The sequence below is a fragment of the Vigna umbellata genome, chromosome 9 (genome assembly GCF_029865625.1).
Source record: "Vigna umbellata cultivar VRB3 chromosome 9, Vumbellata_1.0, whole genome shotgun sequence".
NCBI classification, from domain to species: Eukaryota; Viridiplantae; Streptophyta; class Magnoliopsida; order Fabales; family Fabaceae; genus Vigna; species Vigna umbellata.
Genome location: NC_142173.1, coordinates 15083769 through 15104421, shown reverse-complemented (window position 1 = coordinate 15104421; position 20653 = coordinate 15083769). Strand labels below are relative to the sequence as shown.

Below are 20653 nucleotides of genomic sequence, written 5' to 3'. Positions count from 1 at the left end.
CTGCACTTAAGAACTAATTACTAGGAATGCTAGGAATTGTATGAACTCATAATTAAGGATAGGCCTTCTTGCAAGGTGATTTAGAGAGTGGCATTAACAATTGATGAAAAGAATGTTGAATTCCTAAAGTATATGAGAGTGGATAAGATGAAATTGATAACCCCAACAACATACTCATCCATCTATTTCATTGAAGTGTTTGTATTCCGTTTTCGCCATTGATCAAATTCATGCATACATGTTTATTTACTGTCTTTTGCATATTAAACTCCAATCAATTTGTTCTTAAGTCTTAAATAATCAACAAATCACATAACTAAACTAGGTCGTGAGTTCTTTGGGAGAACGATACTTGGTCTTACCGAGTTTTATTACTTGAAACGATTCGGTCACACTTGCCGATTGTTAAACAAGTTTGTGGCGCCGTTTTTCGGTGTTCATAAATTTGTCATCATTGGACTTAGAAGCTTGCTTGAACTCATGTTTTTAGTATAGTTTTAGTTTTGTGAATAAGTGAGTAGAGGGTATACTTGATGATTTTATCACTAATTTCCCTTGATTTTGTAGGTTATTAGTATGATTTGGAAGAAGAGCAAAAGTATCAAGGGGTTAGAATTCAAGAGGAACAATTAAAGCATCATAAAAGGAGCACAAGAGGTCACGCAGGGCGCTTGGGCACCATTCTAGGCGCCTGAGCGCCAACTTTCTCATGCATAACGCTTGGGGGTCCCACTTAGGGCACTGAGCGCCAGTGAAGTGGACTTGGACCTTTTTTCTGTTCTTTTTTTATTTCTATTTAAGGACTTGGACGTCGTAGGGATTGTATCTTTTGATGGCTTGAGCACAGGAACACATTTTTCACCCCTTAGGGGTAGATTTGGGGATGTGACAACTCTCCTCTTCTCTTTCTAGGGTTTTTCTATCTCTTTCATTCCATTGTTCATCTAGTTTCCCCATGACAAGGGGGAACTAAATTCAATTTGTTGTTGGGGAAGATGTAACCTCTAAACTCTCATGTATTTGAATCGATTCTTATTTATTTATGCTTCTTTCATTAATTGTTAGGGTTATTCTTCTTTGCTCAATGCTTGTTATGTTTAACTCATTCATGGCATGATTATTGGTTTTTGTGATATGGAAACATACGGGAAAACCTAGATCTAGAGAATTGCTCCCAAAAGCAGTATTGTCTAGACATAGGGATATGAGTTTTGGTTAAGCTTTTGTGCGTATGTAATGCATAATTAATTGTTAGGGAGACAAGACATTGTAAACTAGTAATTAAGGATAGACTTTCTTCGCCGAGACATCAGGTTTAAAGTAATTTAGAAAGTGATATTAACATTAATGAAGAAGATGAATTCATACATGCATGAGAAGAAACTTGGTAAATCTGAACCCCAACAACATATTCATCTCATATTTTCAACTTCATCCATTCATTCTAGTGTTTAACCTCAATTGATCAATTTGCATTCCTATTTACTTTCTTGTTTTGCATTCAAAAAATCCAAAAATTGTTTTTCTTAAGTCTTGATTAGTTAAGCAATTACACAATTGTTTAGTGTCGTGAGTCCTTTGGGATACGATACTTGGTGTTACCATTTTATATTACTTGATACATTCAGTACATTTGCCGATATCTTAACAAGTTTTTGACACCGTTGCCGGGGACTCGTGATTTAAACTATACTCGCCGTTGCCGGGGACTCGTGGTTCAAAGTTGCATAGCACAAACATGCCTATGTAAACCGATTATTCGCACTCACAATTTTGCAAGGGAATCAACAAAAGGTTTGGAAATTTTCTTCACTGAAAGATTAAATATTGTTTGGAAAACGAAAAAGAGAATTGAAATGTTATAACTGAGAAATGGACATGGTGTTAGGAAGAGTCAGTTACCGAAGGGTTTTGCCGGATGCATGTGTGGGAGGAGAGGAGTGTTCAACACTGACAGTAAGGACGAGCGTAGCAGAAAAATTAAAATGGCCGAATGAAAGATAAAGTGTGTAGTGTTCCCCCATTTGATATTTGGACCGTTCGATTAATAAAATGCTCCTAAATTTTAAACGTGTTCTAATAAAATATTCCGGTGCTGTCAAATTGAATAGTCTGTAATGCGATATTTACATCATATTTGTATTTCCACAGTTTGCTTACACATTTCTCCATCATATTTGTATTTCCGCAGTTTGCTTACACATTTATCGTTTATACGGTCACTTTTGGCAACTTTCGATAAAACCCAAACCTGAATTTTACTCCAATTAAGCTTTAAACATGTTTCAAAACGATTATTAGTAAACTGATTTAATTTCGACATTTGCCTCAAACTCATCCTAGCTTATATTAAAAATGAAGCTTTCAACCCAAATCTTTCGAAGCGTGCCCACATAGCTCCAACCAGGTGGTGAATTTTTACTCATTTATTAGTTTATTTAACTCATGTTTATAAGATTTTCATGAAAAATATTCAAAATTATTATTTTTAACTTGTTTCACAAAATTTCACATTAAGCCGAAGATATGCTCTCATTTGATAATTTTATTAAATAAAGAAATAATTAAATTATTTACCTAAATAAATGTTCTTAATCTACATCAAATCACCTTATATTCACTGATAACATGCCCAGTAGTTTTAAGTCCCATGTCAACGTTCCTGAGCATCAGCTCAGTTGCTTTGGCTTCTGGGTGAGACGTGTCGCCAACCAGAAACTTGTGAAGGGCTCCATTAATTTCCACATAGCTCCAACCAGGTGGCTTCTGGATGCCAACATCATCAATTGCCTTTCTCACACTTGCGGCTTCATCATGCTTTCCCACGAGAGTTAGCACATTAGATAGCATCACATAACGGGCTCCATGATCACGCTCCATCGCAAGAAGCTCATGGCTCGCAAGTCTAGCCAATGCCACATCCCCATGAATTTTGCTAGCACTCAACAGTGATCTCCATATCACAGCATTGGCCTTGAACGGCATATTCTGAATCAAACAATATGCTTCATCCAATCGTCCAGCCCTACCAAGAAGGTCAACCATGCAACCATAATGTTGCGTGTGAGGAATGACACCATGCACACTCAACATGGATTCAAACAGCCTCTTGCCATCATCGACCAAACCATTATGCCCACAAGCACATAAAAGTGCCACAAATGTGACCTCATCCGGTTTTAAACCGAGCAACCTCATCTCCTCAAACACGGCCATAGCATGTTCACCAAGACCATGATGAGCAAGGCCAGACAAAATAGAGTTATAGAGAAAAGTAGTTCTCATATCATCACTTGTTCTCCTGAACACATCCAAAGCAGTGTCTATGCTTCCACACTTGGCATACATATCCACAACAGCACAAGTGAACCCCCTGAGGGTACCACGCTGCCAACTTCCACCATCATACTTGTGGTGAATTCTTCTTCCCATCTCAAGGCTCCCTAGCCGCGCACACGCTGCAAGAGCGGCAACCACAGCAACCTCATCCGGTTCCATCCCCAAACCCTCCAACATCACAAACAGCTCCAATGCTTCCTGAAAATACCCAGAGTGACAGTAACCACTAATCATGGCCGTCCAAGAAACCACATCTCTTTCACCCATTTGATCAAACAACCTTCTAGCAACCTCAACTTCTCTGCGCATAGCATATGCACTTACCAAAGAAGTCCAAGCCGCAACCCCACTCTTTCCATGCCCACATCTCACTACTCTCTCAGCCACCTCCAAGCACCCACATTTCGCATACATATCAACAAGAGCATTCATCAACAACTCATTCTCATTTACACAACCCAATATCCTATACACCAAGCCATGCACCACTCTCCCAGTTCGACTATCCTCCAAGGACGAACAAGCGGACAACAAGGCAACGAGGGTATACTCATCAACCTCGACACGATTCCCTCTCATTTCCCCAAAAACCTTCAGAGAACAATCAGCACGACCCTCACGCACAAGCCCATTAATCATCGTGTTATATGAAACGCAGTCCCTCACAGGACTTTCATCGAACATCTTGCACGCATTGGGGGCATCCCTGAGAACAAAATAAAACTGCAAAAGAGCGTTTACAACAAAGACACTTGACTCAAACCCACTTCTTATAACGTGAGAGTAAATCTGAAGAGCCAGATTTGGAAGCGATAGCTTGGCACTGGACTTGAGAAGGAATGGGAAGGTGAAAGAGTCCGGGGAGACGGGTGGGGAGGAAGAGAGCATTGACCTGAAGAGAGAGAGGGCGTACTGAGGGGTTTCGGAGAGAGAGAAGGCTCTGATGAGGAAGTTGAAGAGGAAGAGATCAGGGTTGGGGATTTGGGAGAAGAGAAGGTGAGAATGGTGGAGGTGGTTGGTGGCGAAGAAGGAGATGAGTGGGAACATGAGGAAAGGATCGCGGTGGCGCCCTCTGACCACCGCTTGGGCCTGGATTTGGAGAGCTTGGTGAATGGTTTTGCATGAAGCTAACAGTGCTTTCAAACTCCTCATTTTTTGCTCTTTCTTGTCCTGCTAATTAACATCTTCGTCTAGAGTCCCAACTCACAACAAAAATGATTCTTTGACACGGTTAAAGAAATTTACATTCATTTGACACGCGGTGGGACCCGATAATTGTCAACATCATGAAGGATAGATTGGTCATTTCAGTTTATGGACTGGTGCTGAGTTGGCTTGTAAAAAACTAAATGAAACGTTGTGTTTCACTTGCTGCCTTAGGATCGTGTGTGGGATTTGGAATTTTGAAAGTTCGAGCATTTCATTTAGGAAGAGGCAATTTTTTCCATGCTAGGGTTAGGGTTGAGAGAGAACGAGAGATAACGAGAGAGAAAAAAAAAGGAGTACTCCATTGCTGTCACCGGAGGCTGGACGTGATCGGAAAAGTTTGTACAAGCGAAGGTGAAGTCGAAGGCAAAGTTCGTACCGGACGTGATCGGTGTGGAGCGCGGAAGGTTTGTCCCCTTTCTAATTTCTCCCCTTTGTACCGTTTGAAGAATATAAAGTATGAGTTTCTTCTTCCTTTCTTCTTTTCTCATAATTTGTCTATCTTTCCTTTTATTTTTGGTTTATTTTCGGAAACCCTAGACTAAAGGGGGAAATGTCGTGAGAGATAAAATTCTCGATTGGGCAAACCTGTAGGATTATTTACTCTCCTTTGTGTTTTTGGGCTTGCTTTGCCTGCTCCCTCTATGTTCCTTCATTCTTTTCTGTTTGATGAAATTTTTTATGCTTTAGAACAAGGGAAATATTGTCATGAGAGTTGAACATCAGTTTAAGGTGTCCTGAATTTTTCATAGATTTGCTTCTGGCACCATTTTATTTTTAATTTATGTATTGTATATGTTATTTACTAGCATCCAATGTTTTTTACTCAGTGATAAATTTGCTTTGGAATCCATCACATATATTTTATTTGTATCACTACTAGGTTGCCCTTTCTTAGTCAGTTGTATTAGCATTGTGCATTGTGCCCTCTTTGCCCCTAGATATATTGCGTGATTATGTTGTTTGTGGTCTGTATATGGTGTTTTGCCCACTGTTATTTTTAACTCCTTGGATTTTATGTAGAGAATAGTTTCATCTAATTTATGAATTTAAATATAGATTATTCTTTCATAGAGCTAAGTGCTTGATTAACACCAAAAGTTTCTTTCTTCATTTTTTCTGTTTCTAGTGTCCTTGTGGAATCAGCTCTTACGAAATGAATTGTTTTGCATGTATTACCCTATGACAATTGATGCAGGAGTTAGATTTGACAAATGTTGGTGAACTTGAAGATTGCATGTATTACCCTATGACAAATGTATGTATTCCCTTCCAGAGAGTATTTAATGCTTTCGTACTATCCACACAATCATTATTACCACTATTTTATTTTTTATCTTGTCTTTTTGTAGAATGTTTGATATAATTACGTTAATAAATTGGTTGGTTGAAACGATATTTGATGAATGACAGACAAGATTTTTAATTTTCTAGCTTTTATGGCTTGAAGTCTAACTTGTTTATTTTATGGACATTCAGTACAAACCATAGAGATAGTTGGAAGAGTCATTATGGAGAAACAGGTTTGAATACACATGATGATTTATTATGTTTTTAAAATTAATTTGGTGAAATGCTTTGTCTGACTTATTCAATTGTATACTTTGATGTATAGGTTTATGTACGACATTCATGCAGGACAAAATACTTGGCACATGTGAACACATTATTAACAGATGTGCAAAAGACATTGATACAAACAACTCCTTTTGCATGGCTATTGTCCATTGATGTGGATGCCAAAATGAGTAGGACACTACTTTTAGAATTGTGTAGTAGATGGTCAGAGAGGAGGGGCGGGTTTGAAGTTAGGTCTGTCTTTATTCCATTCACCAAGTTAGACCTTTGTTTAGATTTAGGGGTTAGGGTTAATGGAGAGATGTTTAAGTTGTTTAAAGACGAAGTTGATTGTCATACTAGGAGATTGTTTGACACAATTGATGTAAGTGTTCATAATGTTTATGAAGAAATTCAAAAGCATATAAAAGGGGATGAAGTAAGTGATGTTTGTAGATTATATTTATTGTTAGGGTTGAGTGAGTTTTTCTTCCCAAATACAGGTGGAAAAGTTCACTTAGGTTTATTTGAATTATTAGATGATTTATCTTGTATTGGAAAATATAACTGGGGGCGTGTTATTTATGAGTATTTGGTTTCTAGTTTGTGTGATGCTGCATTATGTGTGGGAAAGAGACAAAACAGATCACACTGTCATGTGGTTGGTTGTGTATTTGCATTACAGGTATATTTTGATGTTAGTTACAAAAGTTATTGTGTTATAACTTACAATTGTTACTTTTTTGAAATTGAAGTTTGTATGTAACAGATCTGGGCAATGAAACATGTTTTATTTGGTCAGAAGAAGTTGGCTAAAACAAATAGTTGTTTACCTAGAATCCTTCATTGGATACATGTTAAAGTTGGTGAAGCAGAAATTGAGAAAGCCTTTCTGTGTAATGAAGTGAGATTAAATTAATATGTGTTATACGAATTGGATGTTTTGTAATTTGTATTGATTTTAATATGGTTTTTGTGGTTATTTTGTTTTGTATAGGTGATTACCGAGGTATATGTAAGCAATGAAGAGATGTGTACTGAAATAGTCAAAGAAGGCTTAGATGGTCATCATAATGCTGGATTGAAGGAGAACTTGCAAAGGCGATCTATGGCTGATATTGTGGCAGAAAATGAAGCTTTGGTTGCTATCATTGTTGACCAAGAGGCATCCATTGGCAAGCTGGAGAAAATGGTTGACAACCTGGCAATGTTTGTTGCACAAAAGCGGCAACAGGTTGATGATGTTACGAATTCAAATTCGAATAAAAAGTGTGACATGTTAGTTCATGAATTTGGGACCAGTAGTTCACAGGAACATTATGAGGTAGTAGTATCATCTATTGGGAAGTCAAATTCAAAGAAAGAGTCAGAGATTGAAGGTGATCGTGTGGAGAAGTCCAATTCTGAGAATGTTTTTGATGTTACACCTGCTGTTGGAAAAAGTTTCATTGAAAATGATGGTGATGTTTTAGGTCATGCAGAGATGGATACTGAAAAATCTGACATGTACACGCGTTTAAAAGCTCAACCTAGGAAGCGTGTTAGAAGTGTTCTTCTGAAAACCCCTTGGACAAGATTAGATAGGAAAAATCATAGGCGCATTGTATAGTTTATGAACTTGTTTATGTTACAATATTAGGTTGAAATGATAAATATTGTTACCAAACTGAAATGTTATTTTGAATTATGTTAACTGTTGTATTTTTTGATGAATAGAGGTTGAATATATGAAGCATTTGTAATTGTTATTGAGATGTTATTTTTCCTGGTTGATTGAATTTGATTTGGGAATACGTAACTTTTTATGTTGTTTTTGTTGATAAGGGCAATTGAATTAACCATGTGCTTCATTAGAGATAAGCAATAACTCAAACAGTTTTGTAGTCAATACTGTAGATTAGTAGATTTTTTGCTGCAGTAAGTGGTTATTTGTTTGAAAAGTTGTGGTTGGTTGTAACAGATATTGTGTACAAGAATAAAATGATATCACTGATTTCAAGTGCTTTGATAGCAATAGTTGACTAAGAAGTTAATGTGGTTCCCAATATTTTGGTCCCAGGAATGGTATTATGCAGAATAATAATTTGGTCATTTTAAATGGTCAGCCTTTTTGCAGCAGTTAGTGGTTATTTGATTGAAAACTTGTGGTTGGTCCTCACACATATTTCGTTCAACAATAAATTGATCAACCTCATTTCAATGCGTTTGATATTAAGGTTTGATTAAGTAGTTAATGTGCATCGCGTGATATGGTCAAATGGAGTGGTATTTGGCAGAATAGTTATTTGATCATTTTAACTGGTTTGATTATTTGGTTCAGTAAGTGGTTATTGACGTACAATTTTCTGGTTAGTTGTCTCAGACATTTTGTACAAAATAGAATACTTGAAATCGATATCACTAGCAAAGTATAAATAGAACATTTGTGTGCAATGATTGTAAATATGTTGTTCACCACATATTTCAAATGACATCACCAAAAAAATGTAACAACATACATGTCAGGAATTGAATCCTAAATGTGAATATTGTATTTCAAAATACATTGTCAATATTAGTTGTGGACGACTGTGTGTTTTGCATGTCATTGTGTAATGATGTCAGCAGTGACATGAACCCAGTGGATTGCACACCTGATACCTGCATGACAGAACAAGAGTATAAAATGCCATCTAAATATATGCAGGACTTACTAATAAATTATAAAATCAGAATTGAATCTTACCGGTCCAATTGAGTTGGATGTTGTGTAATGTGTGTTGACTGTGACATCACTGTTGTTTCTCAATGTTGTATATGGTACGTCCGTCATTGTTTCCTTTATGAGTAGTCGATATGAAGTTAGTTTAACTTGCATTAGTTTGGAAATTTGTACATAACGAAATGATTATTGCAACTAAACACAGTAAAAATTAATAACATAATTACTTACACCAATAGCATTGGTTTGATTAGTGCCTTTTGTTGATAGTTTCTTTCTTTTGATTGTCTCAATTGTTGACTTCAACCTTCTTGTCTTAGGTCGACCCTTTCGCTTCACACTTTTGGGGCTTTGGATTTGAGCAGTGTTTGTAGTGGTGTCTACATCATGGCCTATGTTACTATCATACATGTGTTCTTCTTATATGTGGCTATTGTTGTCGACGTATGGTGAAGATGAAATTTGTAGGTCATGCTTGTTTACAAATGAACTAAGGTTGTCAACCAATAATTGTGTCATGTGTACTGAGTCACAAGCAATCTCAGCAATATTTCCAAAAGTCTTCATTAAGTTATCATACCGTTCAATATGTGGGTCCTTTTCCTTGTTGTTGTATGTTGCTCTAATATACGTGTGCTTTCTGCAGACACTTTTACACCATCTTGTGAGTATGTACTTAGCAGGAACCTGTATCACTCGCTCTTGGGCCAAAACACATACACAATGTCTACATATAATGCCCCTAAACTCAAAAAGCAAACAACTACAATTAACATCCATTGTGTCTCGCTGAAATGTAACCATGAATGCCCTCTCTTCCCTTATTTCATTATGAATGATGTCCTCCATGACCTTGTACAGTGACGAATTATCTTGTACCACAACGCCATCAACGAAACAATTAATTTTACCTCTAAATTCTGACTGTATTTCTGTAAACTTAGCATGTGTGTAATGCTTTTGGAATTGCCGCTCTATGAGTGATTGTGAATTGCATGGAAGAGTTGTGTTTAATGATGTGAAGTCAGCTTGGGTCTCTTTCTTTGTCTTGTGTTGTAGTGCATTGTCATATTGTTTAACAAATTCTTGAAGAGTAGTGCGTGAGTTAATATATCCATCAAAGAATGCATTCATGCTCTCGCTTCTTTGAGTTGTTGACATGCCAGCCCAAAAACTGTTTCTCAAGTAACAAGGAACCCACCTTTGACGTTCTTCGTAAAGTGAAGAAAGCCATTCATTCTTGTGAAGTGAAAAGGTTGTTATCATCCTCTCCCATCCATAAACAAAATTATCAACTGAATCAGAATTGTACACAACTTCCTTAAGTTGGCGCTTGATATCTTTGTAAGCTGCATAACTCTGTAACTTCTCAGGTATTTTTTTCATTATATGCCATAAGCACCACCTATGACGAGTGTTAGGAAACACTAAAGAAATGGCTTTCTTCATTGCTTTGCACTGATCCGTAACAATTCCTTCAGGTGGTCTATTGGACATGCACCAAAGCCATGAATTAAATAGCCAAACAAATGAATTTGTGTCCTCTGAACATAACAAACCACAACCTAACAATATAGATTGCCCATGATGGTTAACACCAACGAAAGGAGCAAATGGCATGTCGTACTTATTCGTTAAGTATGTTATGTCAAAAGAAATGACATCACCAAAATACTCACAAGCTGCCCTACTTCGTGCATCAGCCCAAAACACATTAAGTATGCGGTTGTCGTCATCCACATTAGCATCACCATCTTTTGATAAGGCTCTTCTTTGTTTGGCCACATAATTTCTAACATCGTGTTCGACAAACTCCATGTTCTCATAACCTCCAGTTGCACAAACCAAGGACCGAAAACTCTTGTTAATCCTAACTCCTGCTTCGGCATTCAAGTCTAGAGTTCTTTTGACGTTGAGATTCATTCTTTTATTGCCTCGGAACAATCTGGACTTTGTTGGACTAAGATCATGAGTATGTACATCATCAAATCCTGAAATGTACCATTTATCATCTCTTTTTGATACAATCATTCGAGCTGAACAGTCATTAGCACATGTTGGACGTCCAATCATTTGATTTTGAATGGCGGAGACATATTTCCCAGCCCTAGAGCACACCATCATGAAGTAACATAATTCGTTCTTGTTGTTCTTCCTTGAACTCCTTGTACGAATTCCAAAACCCTTTGATATTGCATATTGTCTATAAAATAACTTCACTTCATTTACAGTTTCAAAAACCATTCCAATTGTTGGAGCGATTGAGAGAGGTTGAACATTGTTTTCATTTAATTCTTCTTGTGCTTTTTCGTGTTGTTCATCAATTTGAATATCATCCAAAGATGTATTTGTATGATCCATGTACCTGATTTTCCTACATTTAATTAATAAAAAAATGATTACTACTCACTGCACTAATTAGTATGGTTCTTCATATTGAAGAAAATGAATTTTTTATATGTCCATAACCATTTAAATAAATATTCACATACCAATGAACAAATAACCACTTACTGCAGCAATAAATGTTGGTCATCAATGTCAACTTCATCCAAAAATGTATTTAAATGTCCTCCATGTACATCTTATTTCTACATTATTGGAATACAATAAATATTACTAAAAAGTGGACTAATGAATGTCATCCTTACTATTGGGGTTCATCAATCTTGTACATGTACATAACCAGTAGAGGAAATAACCAGATAGAAATGACAAAATAACCGTTTACTGCACATTAAATGTTGATCATCAATGTGATTATCATCCAAATATGCATGTATAATGTCCATGGACTTTGTTTAAGCACATTAATTCAGTAAACCTTTTATTGTTCATTATTGGACTAATTAATATCGTCCTTCATTAATTTAAGTTAGTACTTTTCTATATGTCCATAACCAGTTTAACAAATAACCACGTACCAATGAGGAAACAACCATTTACTGTAACGTTAAATCTTTTAAAATGTACACTATGCAATGATTTCTGTCACACCGAACATTACACACCATTGTACCATGTCTATGCATTCAAAGGGGGTATAAATTCAAAGATGACACTAAGAACAATATCACAAACACAAAGAAGATGACAAATATCATTTCCCAACAATAAAGGCAGTGAACAACCTTCTAGCCAACTATAAATGTTTCTTACTTTGAATGGAAAGTTGTAATAACTTACCTATTCAATAAAACTGCAATGGTTGTTGAGATTAATGCACTTCAATAAATGAGTCTGAGCTCTCCCCATTCGGTCATCTCCTCTCCAACCAATATTAGGGTTTATGGTTGGGTTTGAACTTCATTGTGTTGGAAACAACATTGTCTCTACCTTTTATTTCAATCATAAAACGAGAAAAGTGTGTGGGTCATTAAGTTTTGGCAGAGGCATTAAATAGACAGTGATTGCATGACTTCTACCACAAGCAATCACATTTAATGTTTCATAAGGGCATTTATGTAATTGCAGAATTCTCTTATTAAAACCTGTGGTTGGGTAGGAATACGAAACATTTCGCTGGAACGGAGGCACAATATTTGCGCTTCTTGGTATGCCCAATTTTAAGGTTTCATTTCCGTCACCCCCAACTAATTCTTTGGTTATGGATTATATTTGGTTATGGCCACATCCTCTTCATTTTACAATTTTTAGAAAAACAACATCGACCTTCGTTATTGTCTCCCCGATTTTGAAATTTCCCCCCATTGTTAGGGTTACTTTTGCTGCATACATCCTCTTAAATTTTGTGTTTTTCTCATGCACACGTCATAGGATTTAGGGAATACATCGTTTTAGTTTGGTGAACTTGATTTTTTTGTTCAATTTTATTTGTGTCAACAGCAACCGAGAGCAATGGAGCCATGGGAAGAACTTGATATTGATGAAAGTGATCTTGATAGTTTTATTCGCTGTTGCAATTCTAATGACGCTGTCATCCCGGGCCCTGCTGGTGTCATTGAGGCAGCTATGCTTAACCGACAAGTGAATGAAAACATTCCAACACAAGAATTTTTGAGTGACATAGCTAAAGCTAGTTTTGATCATGACTTCACTTCCAATGCTTGGTTATGGGCTGAAAAATTCATTGACATCCACGGTAAATACCCTAATTGGGAGTTGATGTTGATAGACTTTTTGTAATTTTCTATTTTAGGAAGATTATCGAAATAGTAATTTCATTTGCAGGATTGTTGATTAAACATGAGGTTGAGCATATCTCAACCCTTGATTCATTGAGAGGAACTTGTAAGTTATCTTTGTTGCGATGTATTGTTAAAGCTTGTGAACATAACGGATTGGGTGACATGAAAATAACAATTCGGGTAGGTTGATGTATATTTACTTTGACGACCATCTTCAAATATTATTGTGATAAATGAACCTCTTTCTTAACAGGATCCAACAGGGACTGTAAAAGCAAGTGTTCACCACAAGGCCATTGATCATCCTGAAATAGGTGTACACTTAAAAGTTGGAAGTGTGATAATCCTACAAGATGTAAGTATATTTCATTTTCATAAATACTTAGCTATTGACCTTATATTCCCACATCAAAATATGGATTCCACCAATAATATTTGTACAGGTTTCAATTTTTTCACCAATACGTGAAACATACTATCTTAACATAACTCTGAGGAATATTGTCAAGGTAAAGATTTTTGTGAACAATTTTGTATTGTACTGTTATATATGCTGTAAACTTTTCTATGACTTTAAATGATACTCTCGGATTGTGCAGGTTTTTGGAAGTGATATTGGGGGGCCAACTGATGACCTAGTACGTCTATCAATACCAATTGATACCAACAAGCCTCCAACACGCTCCGTTGATGACATTCTATCCAAATTGATTCCACCTCTTGACAAACCTCAAGGCACTGGATGAAATAACAGCAATATAAATGCAACAACTTGAAAACTTTCATAATTTCCTTCCTTGTATTTCAGATTTATCGTTGTTGTTTGTTGTCGAATATTGTGCATGGTTACATGGATGTGTAATTTAGTAAAATTTGTGAACTACTTACGTTATGTTGATCAATTTGTTGTTGCATTAAGTGCTTATGTAATGTTCGTTATGTTATAAGTTTTATATGAAGTTCATTTGGTGAAAAATAAAAGTGTTCAACTTTATGGACAACTTTATTTGGTTATTTATTGAATTGGTTATGTACAACAATACAAGTGTTCAAATTCAATTTCAATGTCAAAAATTTTTCGTACAGTAACTGGTTATATGTTAAGTTTTATATGGTTATTTGCTCAATAACTTATGTACAGTACTGAGTCCAAAAGAAGTAATGGTCCAATAAGTGGTTATGAAGTCACTAGTGATGGCTCGGTTGGGAGAATGGTAGTTGGAAGCGCACACCGTGTGATGTTCACGTGAAGACACACACCACCACGGCTGCAAGAAAAGACCGAGTGGAGAGAACGCTGGGTGACGTGGAGAGAATGCTCGTTCATGGTCACAATAAAGGAGCGCTCGGTTCCTTTTATCTGTTTCCAGCTGCGCGCACGTCAGAGAGTATGGAATTGGAGAAATGACGCTGAACTTGGTGTTGCACAGAGAATGGAGGAGTGCGGACGGTGATGTGCTCAAACGCTACACGCTGAGTCGAGAGAACGCTCGGTCAGCTGGACAGAGCGAACGCTCGGTCAGCTGGACAGAGCGAACGCTCGGTCAGTTGGACAGAGCGAAGCTCGGTCAGCTGGACAGAGCGAACGCTCGGTCAGCTGGACAGAGCGAACGCTCGGTCAGCTGGACAGAGCGAACGCTCGGTCAGCTGGACAGAGCGAACGCTCGGTCAGCTGGACAGAGCGAACGCTCGGTCAGCTGGACAACAATACAAGTGTCGAACTTCAATTTCAATGTCAAATATTTTTCGTACAGTAACTGGTTATGTGTTAAGTTTTATATGGTTATTTGTTCAATAACTTTTGTACACTACATGTTCTGCTAATTTAGTTAATAGCTTATGTACACAAAATGGACATTGGTCATTTAACACCTCCTGGAACTACATTGGACATTGGTGGTACTAGTACATAAGTAATGCAATTTGTGATCCTTCATTATACATAGTAAACAACTTCAAAAACGATAACAAAAATTGTTTCATATTCTATCATATTCCACCAACATCATTACAAGTTATATCCCTTCTTTAGTGTCTTCAAATTCTTCATGTTGTCCTACTTCATGACTTCTTCATTTGCTATAGCATTCCACAATTCTTCATTACTGTACTTCTATGCATATTTCCTTCATGTAATACCCAATCACAAACCGTTTGTTGTCGAATAAGTTGTAATTGCTCCTGCATTGATATTACAGTTGTGAAATATTATAATTAATAACCTGTTTTCAAAAACCATATAAAACAATACAAACATATACTTAAAGAAGACCAACCGTTGTGTAATCGGGCATTTTTTTCCCATCAAATTTAGGTTGGTTGTCCCATAACTCCATATATTTCATCACCAACAAACCACAATCATACCTACACATTAAACTAATATTAGAAGGATCACATATGAGACAACCCAATACATTGGTTATGGAGAAGGTCACTAACGTATTTGGTTGAATTGACAAATCTTCTTTAATGACCTTCAATTGTCGCTCCTTACAATTTGCTTCATTATCTATCATATTGAATAACTCTTGCAAACAACCGACCTTGGAAATTTGTATTCAACACATTCATTATTATTGTACACATTTTACTCTAAAATAATACTTCCATCAAAAGAACAAGTCTACAAAACAACTTCTCTTACCATTGCCTTGTCAATACCATATCTGGTCCGCCTCTTATGGCCAAGAGAATCTAAAATGAAAAATTCCCTTGATTGGCAATTGACACAATAGCACCACCAATGGTCATCACTCACAGTAGGCACAAACAACTAAAGAACCACAACCACAAACATCAATATAGTGAACAACACATGTTATGATAAAGGTATAGGTTCAAGTACTTACAAATTCAGAAATTAACAAATGATTTAATGAACAACTCTGAGGTTGGAAGAAATTATGGTAATCTATTGCTTCCAATAATTCTCTCTTTTTTTTAGGAATCTTCATTCTTTCAATGATAGTTGTCTACAAAAATTGCATTAGTAACATTAGTTCACACATACGTACTTCACCAAGGTCAAACATCAATGAATAATTAATGTACCGCAAAAAATGGATTGAAACAACATCGAGTAATCATTCCTGATTTATGCAATTGATTGAACACAATCATCGCAGTCGCAAACAGCATAACCTACACCAAAAGTTCATAACCAATAATTAAATATCCTTTTCACATTTATATTTCATTATAATAAAATAATGTAGAAATTTTGAATCTTAACCGTTCTATATACTCCTCACATAGTACTTGTACACAACAACTTTCGGGTATTTGAACTTACGATGTTATCAATTTTTGCACGAGGTCGAAAGCATTGCAAGTCTCCTCTAGTTAAGATGTTGTTAGACACCTCCACAAGCGCTCTATATACAAAACAAATTCATCATAAATTTCAATTATAAAAACATTTATACATAATTTAATGAATTTTTGGTTCCATTGTGTTATGTATAACTTACACATCAGCATCATTACAAAGTGATGAAGTGCAGGTGGTGTAAACACTTCTAAAATCAATGTTGTCCTGTCTGGAAGGTCCCTCCATTCCCACATCCACAAAATTGACAATAGCTAAATCATTCATTTTGTCAGCTGTGGATGGTCCCTCCATACCATCATTAAAAGATGGCATTTCATTGTGTACTTGTTCTTCAAGACGTCTTATTTTCATTTGTAACTCATCAAGCCGTTCTGCATGCTTGTCAACTCTTCTCCTCAATACTCTCTGGTCTTCCACAAGTCTAGCAAACTCTACGTGCTCATCATTTGACTCAGGATTACTTTTCCTACCATAAGTTTGTGATTCCTTTTTTTCATCATTTTCTAATTGCTCTTCAGACAAGTTGCATTCCCACAATATCTTCAAAACAAAATAGAAATTTTAACAACGCTAATAAATCATATTAAGCAAATAACACAAAAAATGTAAGGATTATATAAAAAATTATGGAATTACCTCTGTTTGTTGAAAAGTTAATTTGATTCTTTTCCTTTTATCTTTAATAACAACCCAATGAAGAAATCAGGGATAAATACACCGTCCATCAAGATGATACAAACTGATGTGTTCAACAACCCACAACTGTAAAGTTCATCACAATAGTTATATCTCTTTCAAAAAAATATCATCATTTATTTTGTAACAGTTAAATAAATGAATGTATAAACATACCTGCAAAACTGTTGCACACCCAGCCATGTGTATAACTTTGTGGTAAGATCTGCTATTGTATTTATTGCATGCCCGATTCAAACTACTTACTATCAAACCATGTACAACATCATACAACCTACAAAACATGTCAACACTTCTTTTGGATTTAAATGTCTTATGCTTCATCTTTTCCATTATACTTAAAATTGTGATGTCCTCATCCTTAAACAAGTCATTGATAATGCCACCGACATCATTCTCTAAATTAACACTCTCACCAACATTAGGTAAACCTAAAAAAAACAAACTTCATCAACTCTAAAAGGCACTAAATTCTCCCTAATCCTAAACGCCTTATGAACCACGTCTCACCTACTGATTAACTCTATAAGAATAGGGCTAGAAATAACCATATCATCAACCATATCCACCAACCACCTGAAAGGTGTTGACTTTAAACGTTCCTTTTGAAAGGATGATAGGCAACTGTTCACTTGAACTATATGTTGTGTCTGGACTCGATGCCTAACTCTAAGCGAGGCCTGCAAGTATAAATCAAACCATATGTTACTTAATTCAATACAACAATGTGCATATTTAATAGTAAATTAATAAAATTACACCATACTTACCATTTCACTAACTTCTTTGTCCATATCACTATATCCTGCAAATTTAACAAAACAAAATAAAATTCATTGTATAATACTATGTATCTTACTTGACAGTCACATGTTCAAATTAATAAATTGGTTAAATACAATGTGTCTAACTAATGCATGCATAAAGTGGAATTGTGATATTAAAATTTCAACATTGACCACTTACTGTACCAAAAAATACAATGTATCTAACTAATGCATGCATAACTAACCATATCACCACTTATTGCACTTTAAAATGTGAACATTGATATTGTATATAAAAACTGCTACAGATGTACAAAACCCGATTTACAAATAACCACATCCGACTAACAAGATAACCAGCTACTGCAGGGAGAATAATTTCATCTCATTCCGTTTGGGAGTGGAAGAAGAGGTTGTCCTGGAAGCTCACTGGCTTAGCAGGTTGTGAAGGGTCTCATTGTTTCTAAGGCTCTTATTGTCTCATTGAATATAAAAAACTTCTACGGCAGTACAAAACCAGATTTACAAATAACCACATAGGATTAACAACATAACCACTTACTGCAGCTCATTACTCAACTAATGCATGCTAAAGGGTCTTAAAAACCCACCTCAGTCAATGACATAGCGACAAAATCAAACTCAAAACTCTTAAAAACCACCTCCCCAATTTTGAACCAAATGGACCCCGTATTACGCCTACACCCTTCTTCCTTAGGGTCAAAATCAAACACAAAAGTCTCAACCTTTTTACTAGTGTGCTTCCTGTCGCACCACACATAAAGCTCCTACAAAAAAGTCTCAAAGAGTACTACTAAAACACGTTACCAGCAAAGCAACCCCACCTCCAACATAGAACACATCACCAACAAACCAACCCCACCTCCCATCAACCCAAAAATAAGAGATTGGTCCCTCACAACCCCACATCAATAAACCGATATAGCAAAAAATGACATTGCGACAAAAACTACACAGCCTAAGACAGAAAAAATAAAATCCAAAACCTGTACCTCAAACCCGAAGACGACACACGCGACACAAATCGATACACCAAGCATAAGCCTTTCTAATTTCTCCCCTTTGTGCCGTTTGAAGAATATAAAGTATGAGTTTCTTCTTCCTTAAGCGCCTGAATAACGTTCACAACAAACCACTAAACTGCCTCAAACATGAAAATGGGAACCATACAACAGTGGTGGAAATCGAGTTTTGAAAGAAACTGAAATGGGGATTTCGATTCTTAACCTAAACAAGAAACAAACCCCCAGTAGGTGTCTTTCCACTTTTACCCTCCATCACTTTGCAATTTTTTTTTAAAAAAGCTGACCTGGACCCTGTCAAATGAGTGTAAGTGACATGTAGGCGTGTCACCCTATTACTACTCAACTCACAAATCACCTTCTTTAATTGTTTGGTTTCCAAACGCTTTAAAGTGGTTTTACTTTGGAGGAATAAATTTTAAAGATAAATTTATTGATATTCTTTTAAATAAATTGGGAAGTAATTGAAAATGGATGTTGTAACATCCCAAAATATACAGTCATCAACTATATAATAGAATATTCACATATATTAATATATCAAATCAGTCTTACAGTAAAGAAATAACGTACGCTCTTGGCCGAACGACCTTACATAACTATATACAATTTTAGGAGCGTTCTATAAACAACACGAACGAACGGTTTACAAAATGGAAAATACCGAACGTTCCAAAATTTGGCAGAAAGAAAAAGGGCGCTCGTTCTAAAACAGCCCGCTAACTTAACTAAACTAACATATAACCGAACGTCCTACTGTTCGGCCTTCACTTCTACCTCCACTAGATTCTCTTCAGCCAGGATTCTTTCCTCAAGCTTTTCTTCCAATAATGCATCTCCATCTGCTCACATCCACACGGATGATCATTGCAAGGACAAGACGAACGTACAGATACAAGACAACACAATGAAAACGAAAGGGTAAGCTTATTGAATTTAGTTCAAGTAAAACATACATTTCATAACATATCAACCAGATCAAATAATTCACAACATATACTTCAATCCATTCATTAACTCAATCAATTCCTAATACTAGACTGACTGTCCGGACTGTATGAATTCTGTGTAGCTACGACGTTCGTGCACCCAGGTGGTGTAGTAACTGCTCTCATCAACTGCCACCCGAGGTTAGTCCGTTCCGTCCTAAGTACAGTCTATGACTAGGACCTCCTGCCGTTCCCACACATGACATACTCCCCTCTACATGAGGACGAGCACTCACGGAACATCAGGATGAACCGCCAGCTAAGCTTACCACATTCATACTTTACAATTCTCATACTCATCCAAGAGTCGTTCCTCCCTGGAACGCTCGTTAAAATTTCACCACCATCATTTCACCTCATATACTGTTCATTAATTTTAATTTTCCACATTAATCTCAATTCCATCTTTCGTTCCACTTTCATAAAATGACGAGCGTTCAGCCCTCTTCAAAATGAGGACGAACGTTAACACGAGACAGAGGAATCCTCGTTTCTGAGCAGAAAGAAACGAACACTTTTCAGATGACGAACGTTATGACCACTTGACTCAGTTAAATGAACTGATTCTAGAACAATTCGAATGATACTCAGAATAATTTAAGTACAATATCTCTAGGTTGAATCCAAATGGATAGAGACACCACAAGGTGTTCAGATAATTATACCGAGTACGATTTAATTAAAGAGAACAACCGCCAGTCAATGACCGAACACGGTAATATGTATTTATTGAAGTTTTGAACGAACGTTACTGAACTTTTGGACGAACGCTATTTCTACCCGTTTGGTAATTAAGGGAAAGAACGAGCGTTCGGTATAAGACCGAGCGCCACTTAAGAGGTACGCTTTGGGTCGAGACCCTTTGCTGATTTG

At 36.4% G+C, this 20653-nt stretch overlaps 2 protein-coding genes and 1 pseudogene across 2 annotated transcripts in view; 1 reads left to right on the top strand and 2 right to left on the bottom strand.

Moving 5' to 3' along the window:
* Window positions 1-2543: 2543 nt before the first annotated feature.
* Window positions 2544-4536, bottom strand: LOC124822157 (pentatricopeptide repeat-containing protein At2g29760, chloroplastic pseudogene; annotated as a pseudogene).
* A 1520-nt stretch (window positions 4537-6056) lies between these two features.
* LOC148192670 (uncharacterized) lies at window positions 6057-13697 on the top strand. The gene is made up of 10 exons (XM_088099258.1): window positions 6057-6068; window positions 6161-6787; window positions 6872-7006; window positions 7100-7426; window positions 7511-7705; window positions 12650-12905; window positions 12995-13131; window positions 13205-13306; window positions 13395-13460; window positions 13551-13697. The coding sequence occupies exons 1-10, from the start codon at window positions 6057-6059 to the stop codon at window positions 13695-13697; spliced, it is 2004 nt and encodes a 667-aa protein (XP_087955384.1).
* Window positions 13698-15016: 1319 nt separating this feature from the next.
* LOC148192669 (uncharacterized) overlaps window positions 15017-20653 on the bottom strand; it is a 29312-nt gene continuing 23675 nt past the window's right edge. Inside the window, exons 8-13 of the mRNA XM_088099257.1 lie at window positions 17752-17786; window positions 17530-17661; window positions 15599-15727; window positions 15394-15497; window positions 15228-15318; window positions 15017-15132 (exon numbers count right to left, since the gene is read on the bottom strand). Coding sequence (XP_087955383.1) covers window positions 15031-15132; window positions 15228-15318; window positions 15394-15497; window positions 15599-15727; window positions 17530-17661; window positions 17752-17786 — 593 coding nt within the window. The 3' untranslated portion in view covers window positions 15017-15030. The remainder of the gene's footprint in view (window positions 15133-15227; window positions 15319-15393; window positions 15498-15598; window positions 15728-17529; window positions 17662-17751; window positions 17787-20653) is intronic.

What these genes read in the sequence shown, in the direction of transcription:
- LOC148192670 (XM_088099258.1), top strand. An exon ending in AAGCCTTTCTGTGTAATGAA is followed by an intron (nt 7,007 to 7,099) that starts GTGAGATTAAAT and finishes TGTTTTGTATAG; the next exon opens with GTGATTACCGAGGTATATGT. An exon ending in GTGTGATAATCCTACAAGAT is followed by an intron (nt 13,307 to 13,394) that starts GTAAGTATATTT and finishes ATATTTGTACAG; the next exon opens with GTTTCAATTTTTTCACCAAT.